This window comes from Drosophila miranda (genome assembly GCF_003369915.1).
Source record: "Drosophila miranda strain MSH22 chromosome Y unlocalized genomic scaffold, D.miranda_PacBio2.1 Contig_Y2_pilon, whole genome shotgun sequence".
Classification (NCBI taxonomy): domain Eukaryota; kingdom Metazoa; phylum Arthropoda; class Insecta; order Diptera; family Drosophilidae; genus Drosophila; species Drosophila miranda.
In genome coordinates this window covers 20593052-20606961 of record NW_022881614.1, presented here as the reverse complement: position 1 = coordinate 20606961, position 13910 = coordinate 20593052, and the positions used below count along the sequence as shown (strand labels likewise).

Here is a 13910-nt window from a genome sequence, read left to right as displayed (position 1 = left end):
GTGTTGTGGCACAATCCATCAGGACTGATAACAAACGTTTCGATTATAATCCACTTGATACAATTTGACAGATGGGCGGGCTCTGAGATAGATAGAACTTACAATCGTTTATTATTATACAAATGGAGAGGGAAGGGGGTGACGAAGCTTCTGCGGACTAACATTAAAATTCAATAAATGCAACAAACAGTTCTCAATTCTTGATCATAGAATCTGATCGGGTATTTATGCTACAACACGTGGCGCGGTTACAACTTGCCCGTCAGCTCGGGCACGGCCTTGAAGAGATCCGCAACAATGCCGATGTCGGCCACCTGGAAGATGGGTGCCTCGGGATCCTTGTTGATGGCCACAATGGTCTTCGAGTCCTTCATGCCGGCCAAATGCTGGATGGCGCCAGAAATGCCAACGGCAATGTATAGGCCCGGAGCCACGATTTTGCCCGTCTGTCCAATCTGCAGATCGTTGGGCACGAATCCAGCGTCGACAGCGGCACGGGAGGCGCCGACAGCAGCGCCGAACTTATCGGCCAAATCGTACAGCAACTTGAAGTTATCGCCGGACTTGAGGCCGCGTCCGCCGGAGATGATAACCTTGGCGCCTGCCAGCTCGGGGCGGTCGGATTTGGTCAGTTCCTGGCTGACGAATTCAGACAAGTTGCTGGCGTAGTCGCCGGCTGCGGCCTGCTCCACAGCGCCGCTGCCTCCGCTGGTAGCCGCAGGCTGGAAGTTGGTGCTACGCACAGTAAGCACCTTGATGGGGTCCTTCGACTTGAGGGTGAGGATCGCATTGCCGGCGTAGATGGTGCGCACAAAGGTGTCCTCGGACTTGATGTCGATCACCTCCGAAATGGGCGACACATCCAGCTTGGCGGCCACGCGGGGCAGCACGTTCTTGCCAAAAGCTGAGGCTCCAGCCAGGATGTGGGTGAATTTGAACTGCGCCTGGGCGGCCACGACCAGGGGCGTCAGGGACTCGGGTGTGAATCCCTTTAAGGCGGCATTCTCAGCTACCAGAACCTTGGTCACGCCCTCCACCTTACCCAGAGCTTCGGAGGCCTACAAGCGATTAGATGTGATTATGCAAAAGCATTGAGAGAAGCAACAAAAAAAACATACGGGTCCGCATTTGGTGCCTGCCACAAGAACTGTCACGTCACCGCCGATCTTCTTGGCCGCCGAAATGGTGTTCAGGGTGATTGGGTTGAGAGCCTCGTTGTTGTGCTCAGCCACCACCAAAGTGCTCTTGCAGCGCTGCAGCTGCAAATAAAAAGTTATTTAATAATTTTCATCCAGCAGCGCCTGAGCCAGCGCCAGTGTCTTACAAAGCTGCTGCGCATTAGGTTACGCGTGTTGCTGGCAAACATGGTTGATCTCGGTAATAAGACGATCTGTGCGGTTGCAAGGAAGACGTTTGTGACGTTAATTAGTTGCTTTAAATATAATTAATTAAACGGAATCACAGAAAGTCCAAAGGTTCCACTCAGCTGTTCAGGCGCTAGGCGTTTGTTGGCACATTTTAGTTAACAGTCAGGCGGTATGTTAACTAATCGACCTCTAACAGTGAGTGGTAAAATAATCGCTTAAGCAATTTACAGTGATGCCCGTATTCCACTACACTTTAGTATTTCTCTAGAGATAGAATGAGTCAAAGCAATAAATAATGTAGTCACCCTTTGCCAGTCACGCCTAGAGCTATTTTATTGTCTAAGAAAGTAGTTTCTAAAACTGTTACTTGCAAATATTTTTGTGGTCGATAGCGCATCTCTAGAACATATGTTTTCGAACTGTCTGGCAACACCGTAATTTCTGCATTTTGTGTCTACATTTATTTAAACAAAATTTGGAACATTTTAAATTTTAGCTAAAGCTAATCTGCTGTTTATATACGTCATCAAATGAAACGAGGCGTACCAGATCGGTGGGTATAATTGAAGGGTACTCCACATCCAATATTCCGACTAATCAGCGTTTGTTTTCCCGGTGTTCGCGCTTGCAGATGGCTCGATTACAGTCCCATCGGAAAGCGTGTTCCCGGCACGCGATTCATAGCCTTCAAGGTGCCGCTGAATCAGGTGAGTTAGCTCCCCCTGACCCCGCTCCTCACCGCGTTGTGACTCTGTCGGGCCAAACCGGTTGCCAGGAGGAGCGATTGATGGATGTTGAAAAGGGCCCACCAGCACCAAGACCAGCGGACCACCAAGCGAGCGCCAGAGCCTCTAAAAATAAATAACACAAAAATTTGTGCATCGTAATTATGCATAAAAGTGGCAACTGGAACATGGTGCTTCGCATTGCTGCTCTGCACTCGATCCTGCGGAAAGAGTGGGGCAGGAGGTGGAATATGAATATTAAATTAAATTGTTTTTGCTTAATTAAATAACGCCAAAGAGATCGCGGGACCTCCTGCTTATTAATTGCCTGGCCCCGGGGCAGGCGCATAAATTGAGCAATTTTTCGCATGTAATATGAGTTTCGATATATGTGGAATACTCCTTGTATTTGCCCTTACAGAATCTCAATGAAAAAGTCGACAAGGAGCTGCGACTGGGGCCCGAATCGGTGATGGAGTCGGTGCCCAATCTGGGCATGATCATCGATCTGACCAACACAGACCGCTACTACCGGCCGCAGTCGTTCACAGAGAACGATGTGAGGCACCAGAAGCTGATGATACCCGGAAAGACAACGCCGCCAACGAAATTGGCCCAAAAGTAATTACAATTGATTGAATGTTTTAATCATTTACTGACTAAAGCCTCTTGCCATTGCAGATTCTGTCAATATGCTATGGACTTGAGTTGAATGACGACAATGGTGAGTGGATGGAAAGCCCAGCTTAGCAGCGACTCTCCTGCGGCCCACGTGCTGCCCCAGAGAGAGGCGGCCGTGGGAACACTTTCCCGGCAACAATGCAGATGCGATGCATATCTGTGGAAACAATTAGAGTCGCAAAATATGTGAACAAATCATATCAAAAGCGACTTGCCGTCGCACATGCAATTACCACGTATCCTATACCTATCCCATTCCCATTCCCATTGCATGCCCAGGCTGCACTGCCTCCATAGATTCCTATCGGCCAGCAAGCGCAGAGCAAACACAGCAGAGCCAAGTGGCCGCCAGAAGGAGAGAAAACCTATTTAACCCTTTGGCAGTGCACTGGCGCACACCGATGTGGGCGCGCACACGCAATCAGTCAGCCAGCCAGGCAGTCTGTCGGAGTCGGAGTCGGGACTCGGCAGTCGGGAGCCGGGCAAACAAATCACTTATGGAGGAGCTCAGTCATGCCTCCGCACACAAAAGGGAAAAGGCATTTCTAATTATACACAAAGGCAGTCGCGCACACACACAAAACCGCATTTCATTTAAATTTTCATAGCCAAAGAAACGGCAAGACGCGTGACTACCAGTAACCAGGCACAATGTCTGTGCCCCTTAAAGATGAGGGAATGTAATATTTTCATACCTTAGAGTATCGTTTCCGCAGTTCCTCTACCTTGGGCCCATTCTGCAGTGTAGATTTTGCGGCAGGGGCGTGCATATATCCCCTGATCTGGCGCTAATGTATGTGCGAACAGCTTCGGCACAAATATGCAGAAATGCTAACCAGAATGCATTAACCGATTCGGTCGCGCAGACCTTCTTCCATCAGATTCAGCTGTGGGATAATTAAAACCCGATCTGGCGCCGCTGAGCAAACAATAAATAAATACGCGAAGACTGCCAACGAATTTACAACGAAACAAATCAGGCAAATAAGTCAAATTCAAGGTGGTCGCGACTTGTCAACGGCCGGGCCAGAAGAACAGGGCCCATTCGGAGAGGTCTGATCACAGTGGTATGAACAAGTATATTAGTGGAGTTTATTCTTTTGTCCATCACAATGGTCTTATATGCGAGTTAGCAGGCGCCCATCCCACTGTGCCATGGGCAGTGCGACGGGGATGTGCGCAATTGTCTCTGTCTGCTGCTTGGTCTCGTTCCTGTTCCCATTCCCGTTCTCGTAACTTTATTTTGTCTGAACGTTTGGCTTATACGCAAGTCAAACATGACGTACTCTCCGACTGGCACCGCACCCGCATAGTGCACAAAGCCAGAGCGCACTGTTTTCTAGATTTAGCCCAGGTCGCTTCTGCTTTTATGCCAAATTGGCAGGCCGGTTTCTGTTGACTGCGTGGGTGTGGAGGGGAACAGCGCAGTGCTCAGTGCTCAGAGCTCAGAGCTCGGAGCACATTCCTGTGGCCGTGTTCACTTTTGAAATTTGTAGCAATTTGCGACAACATGCAGCTCATGCGGCTAATGCGGTATGGCACCACTACATCCGAATGCTTTCTCTCTCTCCTCCTCCGCAGATAAGCTGATCGGAGTCCACTGTACACACGGCGTGAATCGCACTGGATACTTGATCTGCTACTTCATGATAACCATGCTGAACAAGTCGCCCATGGAGGCAATCGCGAGTGCGTGGGATCAACGGTCAGCGAATTCAGGCACAGATTAATTACCAATCCCTCAATTGCAGCCGTTGATGCGGCACGAGGCCACAAGATCGAGCGCGAAAACTACCTGAGCTCCTTGCTACGCCTGGGCAACCTGAAATCGGATGTGGACGAGCCAAGCCATGACACAGGCTATGCGAATCACTACAACAGGCGGCCGGACTGGAACGGCAATGCAGGTGGACGACAGCAGCAGTATCAGTACCAGAGTGAGTAGAGCAGTAGCAGAAGTAGCCGGCACATAGGATAATCCATTGACTGGCTGGATTTACAGGACCCTATGACAATAGCCAAGATGATTCTCGTCAGAGTAATTGTCGCAGCAATTGGAACAGCAACAACGGCTACCACGATCATAGCAGAAGAAGGTATCTTGTGGAGGATAGGGAACGCCATCAGCCAGAGGTCGGCTATCGGTCGAACGGCAATGGGTGGCCGCAGCGAGACGATCAGGGCAATGGATGGCAACAGCGGGGTCGTGGATCGTACCAAGGGAATTTCCGCCACAACAATTCGGAATGGAAAAGCCCAAGAAATGGAAGTGGCAATGGAGACGTCCCTGAATGGAACAAGCCGCACTGGAATGGCTCCAATCACAGCAACAACTGGCGCCGGAGCCATTATCAATCGCGAAACGAACACAATTCCAGGGGCCATGAAACACCGAATCACTGCACACATTACCAACCATATAACGATAGAAAGAGGGACAATCGATACACCTACTTTAGCCAAGACAACTGATTATTTAAGCCATCTTCAGGCACCTTCCATCAACACATCAGAAAATTCAAGTCGTTGGTCGTGTCTGCTTGCCTTTTTTTCGGATTTCGCTCTTTATTTTTAGCATCTGACTGACCCAAAGAGTGGGCCAGCCATAAAGGGAAAGTGCCATCAAATGCTGAAGGGGAAGGTCCCCATCTGATTGGTAATTTAACTATGTAAATTAAATAACTGCGGTAGCGGATTGCGTTTTTAAAAAGTTTTTATTTAACTTCTAAGTTTACAGATATAGATTTAAGTTGAGGGTCACAAAGGATTCCGGACAAAGGGTTTGCGCGATCTTAGTTTTTAGCTCGACTTTTCGGTGTCGCTTCTGGATCAAGACTGACATGAACTTTTTGATCTTTGCTTCGTCGATCCCTTTCGGGAATTGTTTTTCTATAAGCATCTCAATTGATTTCGCCATCCCGAGTATTGCATTTCGTCATCCAAAGAGAGAACTGTAAAATGCCCAAAGTGCAGGATCTGCAGAAAGCCGGGTGTGAGATTGTTTACGGGAAGCCGGGTGTGGGCAAACATTGTTTTTCCATTTAGGCGAGTGTCAAAGATTGGGATTGTGGCGGGAGCCATTGAGATTGTACATCTTAGAAATCAATTAGGCGGAGGCCCAAGATTGAAATTGTTTTCGATTTAGAAAGCCAAAGATTGTTTACAACTCGTATAAGAGCTCAATAGAATTGGGTACGTTAACTCCCCCCATTCTTAAATGTTTCGTCCCGATACATTTTGAAGTTCTGATAGAGCTAATTTCTTCTGATAGTATTTGAATGCTGCTTTCCACTATTTCTTCTGTCGGTATTCTTATTGATTTCATAAGTACAAATTTGATTAATTTATAGCCGAAGTAAAATAACATTATCAATACCAAATGATTAAAAATAATGTTGTTAATGGTAAGGCCGTATTACCTAATGTTATAAGGGGATTTAAAATATTAACATTATAAAAGAAAATTGTTTATCATTCGATTTTACATAATCAACTAATTCAAAATCGCTATATCTATGATGCGATATGTATTTTAGAATTTTACCCTTATCATTTATGTGGGTTATATTATTTATTATAATTTTGTTGTTGAATATAAGGAGATACGAACCTACCAAAGTAGTATTGTCTACGTTATTTTTGCCTGAAACTAATATGGCACCATCCTGAATGATGTCTATTTCTTTGTTTTTTTCCCCTTTTTTTAGTGCAGTTGGCTTTAAAGCCATTAAGTAAAATGGTGAAACAGGTCTTCTCTAAATTTATTTGTGCGTAATTGTTAAAAGTTTCACTTTTAAAATTATTCATTAAATAGTATTTCTCCTTACATTCACAAAGTTTTTCACTTATAACTAACATTCCATCATTTTGTGAGATGGCTCTTGCATGGTAAAACTTGCAAATATCATTAATATGAGGATATTTTATATAAATGATTATTAAATCTGCATTTCGAATTATTTTAACCGTTGCAATGTCCAGTAGATCAGACAGCTTAACAGGTTGTTTTTCATGCTTATAAATGTCCCCTATTTCATTTTTATTTAATATTTTTGTATTGAAAATGTTTACTTTTAAGAGGGTTCAACTAAATTTAGTAGGTCAAAAGTTATTAATTTTAAACGATGCTTTCTCAGTATCGTTTCTTCATTGAAGATGACATTTTTTAATGAATTTGATAGCAATTCAATTTCTTTGAAAAATTTGGAATTTATTATAAATTGTTTATTATTATTTTTAGTTAATTCATTTACTTTATTTTGTATTTTCAAAACGTCGTCATGATCAGGGCTGCCTGCTATCCATTTCCAAATGGTACCTAATTCATTAATTCCCCTTTCATTCCGTTTTGGAACTAATTCTGAAATCATTAATTTTAATAGACTTAAGTCCATTGATATTTCCCACTCATCGTCTGAATTAATTGATTTGTTGACATATTTGGATTCTATATCAATTATCTCTCTATAAAAACTCAAATTAGTAATATGGAAAAGTTCGGCGTATGTTTCATAAGTGTAAAAGTCTCTGTCGTCTTTGAGCAATAGATAGTCACTATGCGTATAGTCAATTACTTCCGAAGTCGTCAATATAACAAAAGTCAGTATAAGTATATTCGCATACATTTTGTGGAAAAATGGAAAGCATTTCCTTAATATTTAATGTTATCTTTATGTATAATTCTGTTTCTATTGTTGATTATAATTTTATTCGGTCGATTTTCCTTAACTACCTGCTTTTTGTATCGGGATTGAAGTTTATTTCTTTCCCCGAATTTCTTCTCATAAACTACTTCTCCTATTTTATATTCTTTTTGTCTTCTATCTTTGTTATGTAGCTTAAGCATTTTGGTCTGAGCTTCCTTAAGTAATATTGGATTATTTTTGTGCTCTATTTTGTTATACAATATGTCAAATGGCATTTGATTGGTCGTTGAATGTATCGTCAGGTTATATTTCAGTGCCGCCCTTATTATTATTTCCGAATAATCTGTTAGATTTAGTTCATCCTTGATGCACCGCGCTATTTCTGTTAGTGTGGAATGTACCCTTTCTACCTGACCATTTGAGGTGCTGTGTCTGGGCATAATAAATATTTAAGTTACTTCTTTGTATGAATGATCTAAATTGTGCTGAAGTAAAGCTTGGTTCGTTGTCAGTCATTAATGATGTTGCTAACGGAAAGTGTTGCAAAATTTCCATTACCTTATTTTCAATGTTTAATTTACTTTGGATTTCCTTGACCACCAAGTATTTGGAATAAGAATCTATACAAGTTATGAATGTTAGGTTTTGGGCATAGTATATGTCTAAGTGTAATTGATCTCCTTCTTTTTCTGGAATGGGAGCTTCCCCAATTGGAATTTTTACAGGGTGTCTGTGATATTTGTTTTTGTTACAGATCTCACAATTTTTTATATATTCTTTTAATTTTTTGTGTAGGTTTGGCCAATAATACAACTTAGTTATTTGTTTGTAATTTTCGTCTAGTCCTCTATGGGCTCTGCAATGTGTTTCTTTTATAATTATAGCTTTATCTTCTGAATTTACTACATCTTGGAGGAACTTTCTCGTGAAGAGAAATTTATTTATGAAGTTTTCCTTTAGCTTATTTTGGATAAGGTATAAATCTTCTAAAGTGCAGTGTATTCCTGTGGTTAAGTGAGGCTGAATAAATTCTTTTAAAATGATTAGCAGATTGTCAACCGTATCAAATTCAATAAATTGTCGGGTATTTTCATAAACTCTTACTAACTCATGAACTGTGAATCTCCCTTGCGATAATAGTAGCTGCTGTTTAAATTGGTTTAGAGGCTTGCTAGTCTCTTGAATGACGTTTTCAAAACTACTCTCTGCTGAATGCTGAGTATTTATGTCTGATTCTGATTCTGTCTGGTCGACATCACTATCTGTCATTTGATTTATTTGAATCCGAGATAAAGCGTCCGCTACTACGTTAGTTGAGCCTGGTTTATAAATGATTTTTGGTGTGAAACTTTCTATGAAGTAATACCAACGTTTCATTTCAACATTTGGATTTTTTTGCGACATTGCAAAGGACAAAGGTTGGTGATCTGTAAGTATTTCAATTCCACTCACTCCGTATAAATAATTTCGCATATTTTTTAATGCCCATACAATAGCTAATAATTCCTTTTTATTAGTAGCATATAATTGCTCGGTTTTACTTAAAGTTTTAGAAATAAATGTTATGGGATTCCCATCTTGTGACAAAACTGCACCTATTGCTATGTCCGATGCATCTGTGGTTAATGTGAATTTTTTATTGTAATCTGGTTGTACTAATTCAATATGTGCTATTAAACTGTCCTTTAAATTATTAAATGCTCCAATTGCTGGTTCATCCAGCTGTATTAATGTTTTCTTGGATGCCCTTCGTGAAACTTTCCCATTTACTCCACTCAGATATTTTGTTAATGGTTTGGCAATTGTGGCATAATTTCGGACAAATTTTCTGTAATACCCTGTTAGTCCTAAGAAGCTTTGTAGCTCTCTGATATTTTTAGGAATTGGATAGTTTTGTATTGTGGAGATTTTGTCTGGATCTGTTTTAATGATATTATGGGAAACAATGTATCCCAGAAATTTGGTTTCCAATTGAAAGAATTTAGACTTCTCTAGGGAAATTTTCATATTAGCATTTTGCAAAATCTGTATTATATGAATAAGATCTTTATAATGTTGTTCTATAGTTTTTGAAAATATTATTATATCGTCCATATAGACGTGACAAGTTTTCCCAACTTGTTCTCTAAGTAGATCGTCCATTGCCCTTTGGAAAATTCTGGGAGCGTTCGTCAATCCCATAGGCATTCTTAGAAATTCATATTTACCGTTATTTATGGAAAAAGATGTTTTTTCAATATCTGATTCCCTCATTAAAATCTGATAGAAACCTGACTCGAAATCAATGGCCGAGAAATACTTTGCCTTACCTAAATTGGCAAGGATTACTGAAGGATCTTGCATAGGGTATCTATCCGGTATGGTGTTTTCATTAAGTTTCTTAAAGTCTATTACTAATCTATGTTTAGGAGTTCCGTCCTCATTTACTCCCTTCTTTGGTACTACATTTACCGGTGAATTATATGGGCTTTTACTAGGTCTGATTATACCTTCATCTAACATTTTACTTATTTCGTTATTAACGAAATCGTTAACCGAATAAGCGTATGGATACTGTTTGCCATATACCGGTCTATCATGTTCAGTGTTAATCTCTCCTTTTATATCCTTTTATATTGGCATGGTCTTCTTCGATGATAGATACCATTTTCTCTCTGAGATTTTTATACCCGATACTCAAAATGAGTATTGGGGTATATTAGATTTGTGGTGAAAATGGATGTGTGTAACGTCCAGAAGGAGTCGTTTCCGACCCCATAAAGTATATATATTCTTGATCAGCATCAATAGCCGAGTCGATTGAGCCCTGTCCGTCTGTCTGTCTGTCCGTCTGTCCGTCCGTCTGTCTGTCCGTCTGTCCGTCCCTATCAACGCCTAGTGCTCAAAGACTATAAAAGCTAGAGCAACGATGTTTTGGATCCAGACTTCTGTGATATGTCACTGCTACAAAAATATTTCAAAACTTTGCCCCGCCTACTTCCGCCCCCACAAAGGACGAAAATCTGTGGCATCCACATTTTTAAAGATACGATAAAACCAAAAACGCAGAATCTGAGAGGATGACCATATCTTCCAGAGTGCAAAATCTGAATTAGATCGTTTTATTATTATAGCCAGAATCAAGAAAACAAGTTTATTCTTTCTCGCTCTGTCTCTCTCTAACACACAGGTTTCATGGTCTTTTTTTCCAACTGCAAAATATGAGTTCAAGGATCTCAGAACCTATAAGAGCCAGAGCAACCAAATTTGGTATCCACAATCCTGTGATATCGGACCTTGACCGTTTCGTGTCAAAATCTGTTGCATCCACAATACTGCAGATACGAGAAAACTAAAAACGCACAATCATAGAGTATAACCATATCTATCAGATTGCTGAATCTGGATCAGATCAGACAATTTTTATAGCCAAAAGGAACAAATCAATTTGCAGTGGCTACGCAGCGCTCGACGTCACGCTCAGTCTGATTTTCTGTCTCTCTCGCACGAACTCTTTGTCGTGTCGTTTAATATTCGCGGCGTCTGCCGGAGGAGAGCCATACTGACTAGGTATCGGGTATAAATGTAGAGTTGCGGTGTCCGCAGCAACTCACAACGTTCCCCCTCGTTTTGTGTTTAAATTTGCGAAAATCCGAAAAGCTTTTTAAGGTACAGGGTGCCCAAGGTTCAACGGCTTTGTTCGTGGCCTACGATTTTGATCAAAGGAATTTTTATAATTTTATTTGGTATTATATGTATGTATGTATGTATTGCCGCGTATTGATTTTGTTTTGATCGATAGATGATATTGGATAAAAAGGGGTAATATCTAGTTTTCCTGGTGACAGTTTTTCAGTAACAATTATTGTAAAAATGCACAGTCGGGAGAACTGCAACTGTGGGTGTTGGGTGCTGACCTAGGAGAGCTTTTATTTATTTATCCACACCTCCAAAGAAAATCCTTGCAAGCTGCCGCTAGGTAAGCTTGGATTTAAAAACTTTAAAAGCCTTGGCGGAGAGCTGAGCTGAAAGAAGCTTTTAGATTTCAGCTCTTAGCTTTTTTGTCCCTCGCGTGCGTTCCATTACTTTGAGTTCTTGAAAGAATCTTCTTTTTATTTAGTTTTAATTTTCATTGGGTTTGTCTTTTCGAGTTATCTACACACAGATGTGGCGGCATTACGGCCGGGGTATGCTCGCCGCGCAGGTGTTCACAGAAATTTGTTTGATCTTTGGATGTGGTTGCTTAAAGATAGTCTCGTGGTTCAATAATAAGGCGTGGGTTAAGTGGTACAAAGAATTATTTTATTGATCTTAAAAGGTACAGAGTTTAGTAGATGCTCGGGACTTCCTTCTGGCTCTTCCTTCGGGATCGTCTTTCGGGGTGGCCGATCGTGGCGGATAGCTGCGTCGTTGTACCTTCAGAAAGAACGTATGAATGCTCCAATGTTTGGTAACAGCTTAAACGATCGAGTGACAAGCAAAGCGGAATTGAGGAAGCAGAAATGCCTGAAAGAGCAGGCAGCACAACCAACGTAAAGGATCACTTGAAGCGAATACATCAGAATAATGGGACTGAAGACAAAATTTCTTTTCGGCATCTTCCTACATGGGATGCTCTCAGTATGTGGCTCTTGCTCCCAATTGGTATTCGCGGGTAGAGTTTTCGTAGTCGGCGGGTTATCCTGCGTCTCTATATATATTGATGGAGTTATGTTGTATCGTTAATACACCATACCGAGTCGCACGCCATCAACCTCCTATATTCAGGCTATTATATAAATACACAAGAATTAAATGTACCCTGCTTCCTCCGTGATTCTATTGTGATTAAGGCACCAGGAATGGACCACTTTTGGTTCTTTGAGTTCAGTTTTGCATTTGATTTTAGTTTATTTGAAACTAATTAAACGGTGTAAATTACATTTAAATTGTGTTGCTTTGCACTTGTATCCTAAATAAGCTCTCTTTGATGTAGAAATATAAAATCTATGTAGTATTTGCAAATCTATCAATCACATTCGACTAAAATCTAACATTATAAGCGACAGATAAAACAAAAATCAGTGAGCGACGCACATTAAGATTAAAACAACAACAACTACAGCTCGCTGATCATCCATTATAATAGGACACTGGCATTTGATGCCCGATGCGAATCGTTTTAGTGATTTTTCAAACCAAATATTTCACGTAGCAAAGGTTCTACCTGGGATGGGTTAACATTTAAATAGACATTTATAATGAATTTGTTCAGACGCTCCACGTCTGAAATCTTTTGGATTAGCTTGATAAAAGCATTTTTCGCCTCACAGCCAGAGTAAACACTCTCCAAATATCTTCGCAGAAGATAATAGTAGGAATTCTGCAAAAGTAATCCGACAATATTAATCACAATTCAGTTGTGTAAATCCCAAAAAAAGACAGACCTGTTCCAATCTTATCACGTCTTTGTGTATCACTCGGGATCGAGCTGAAGTGAAGAGAACGATGGCACACATTATCAAAATGATGTTCTCATCCATGCGCCATTTCTCGTCAAAGGTGGTAATGAATTTCTGATGCTCCTCGTAGATGTTTTCTTCGGCGAACTTGAGAAGGTCAGTTCGTATGGTACCCATATTTTCTTTGGTGTGTGGCACCTGGAAAAAAATTTATATTCGTAGTAAATCAAGTATTGCCCTCAAGAATATTATTTCTTACTTTCCAGGAATCGCGATCGTCGTCGTAGATCATCACCGAACGCATTATCATCATTTCGGTACAGCCCCCTTTAAGAAGGGCCACCTGGTCCTCCTGGCACATGTCACGGAATGCAGTTATCTTCTTGGCCATCTTGATTAGCCGCTTTATAGCCACGGCCGTCAGATTGATGAGTTGCAATAGCTTCGGATTATGGCGCTAGGAAGATCGCCAGCAGTTTCATGTTCGACATCGTTTCAAAAGCAAATCCAGACGAAACGATTCTGAATCAGAATTTCTGATGAAGCAAGTAAAGACTGTGACTAGTGGAACTAATCTGTAACTTAGTTAATACGCTTTTTCAGCCAGAAACTTGATTGATTTTACACGTCATTTTCTTAAATAATACAGGGTGATGTTCCTCCTCCCAGAATTCTGTACTCAGCCGTCACCATCAGAGTACGAGCATTCATATATGATATGAGCAGAGTGATAGGAAGCACTTGTATGGCGTCTAATAAGTGGATTCAAACTGGAACTGATTTTTCCCGGAACTATACATAATCCTAGCAGTATATGGATCAACACCTCTCGGTCTCGGCTGATCGTTTAGTGCATCATTAAAAATATTCTACTGTGCAGAAACTTTCGAGTGCTCGGCACTTCCGTGCGGCAACCGTTGCCGCCTTCGAGTGGCAAAAATTAAGTACATACGAGTATGTATGTATGTACATATATAATGCACAAAAAATTAAAATTGCAAAAAGAGGAGGAAGATGGTGAAGCTTCCGCCAAGGGTGAATTTTAGTGCGTCTGGAAGGGACGGGGAGAGT

The 13910-nt window shown here is 41.3% G+C and overlaps 2 protein-coding genes and 1 pseudogene across 2 annotated transcripts; 1 reads left to right on the top strand and 2 right to left on the bottom strand.

The window, feature by feature from the left end:
* Nucleotides 1–190: 190 nt before the first annotated feature.
* Nucleotides 191–1518, bottom strand: LOC108159849 (electron transfer flavoprotein subunit alpha, mitochondrial). Its single transcript, XM_033398035.1, has 3 exons — nt 1325–1518; nt 1119–1259; nt 191–1058 (listed from the first exon to the last, which is right to left on the bottom strand). Exons 1-3 carry the CDS (start codon nt 1364–1366, stop codon nt 249–251), a joined length of 993 nt encoding a protein of 330 aa, XP_033253926.1. The 5' UTR covers nt 1367–1518; the 3' UTR covers nt 191–248.
* Nucleotides 1519–1797: 279 nt separating this feature from the next.
* Nucleotides 1798–5469, top strand: LOC117193296 (annotated as a pseudogene).
* A 6788-nt stretch (nt 5470–12257) lies between these two features.
* LOC117193773 (nuclear hormone receptor HR96-like) lies at nt 12258–13352 on the bottom strand. The gene is made up of 3 exons (XM_033398500.1): nt 13099–13352; nt 12825–13037; nt 12258–12760 (listed from the first exon to the last, which is right to left on the bottom strand). The coding sequence occupies exons 1-3, from the start codon at nt 13228–13230 to the stop codon at nt 12560–12562; spliced, it is 546 nt and encodes a 181-aa protein (XP_033254391.1). The 5' UTR covers nt 13231–13352; the 3' UTR covers nt 12258–12559.
* Nucleotides 13353–13910: the final 558 nt, after the last annotated feature.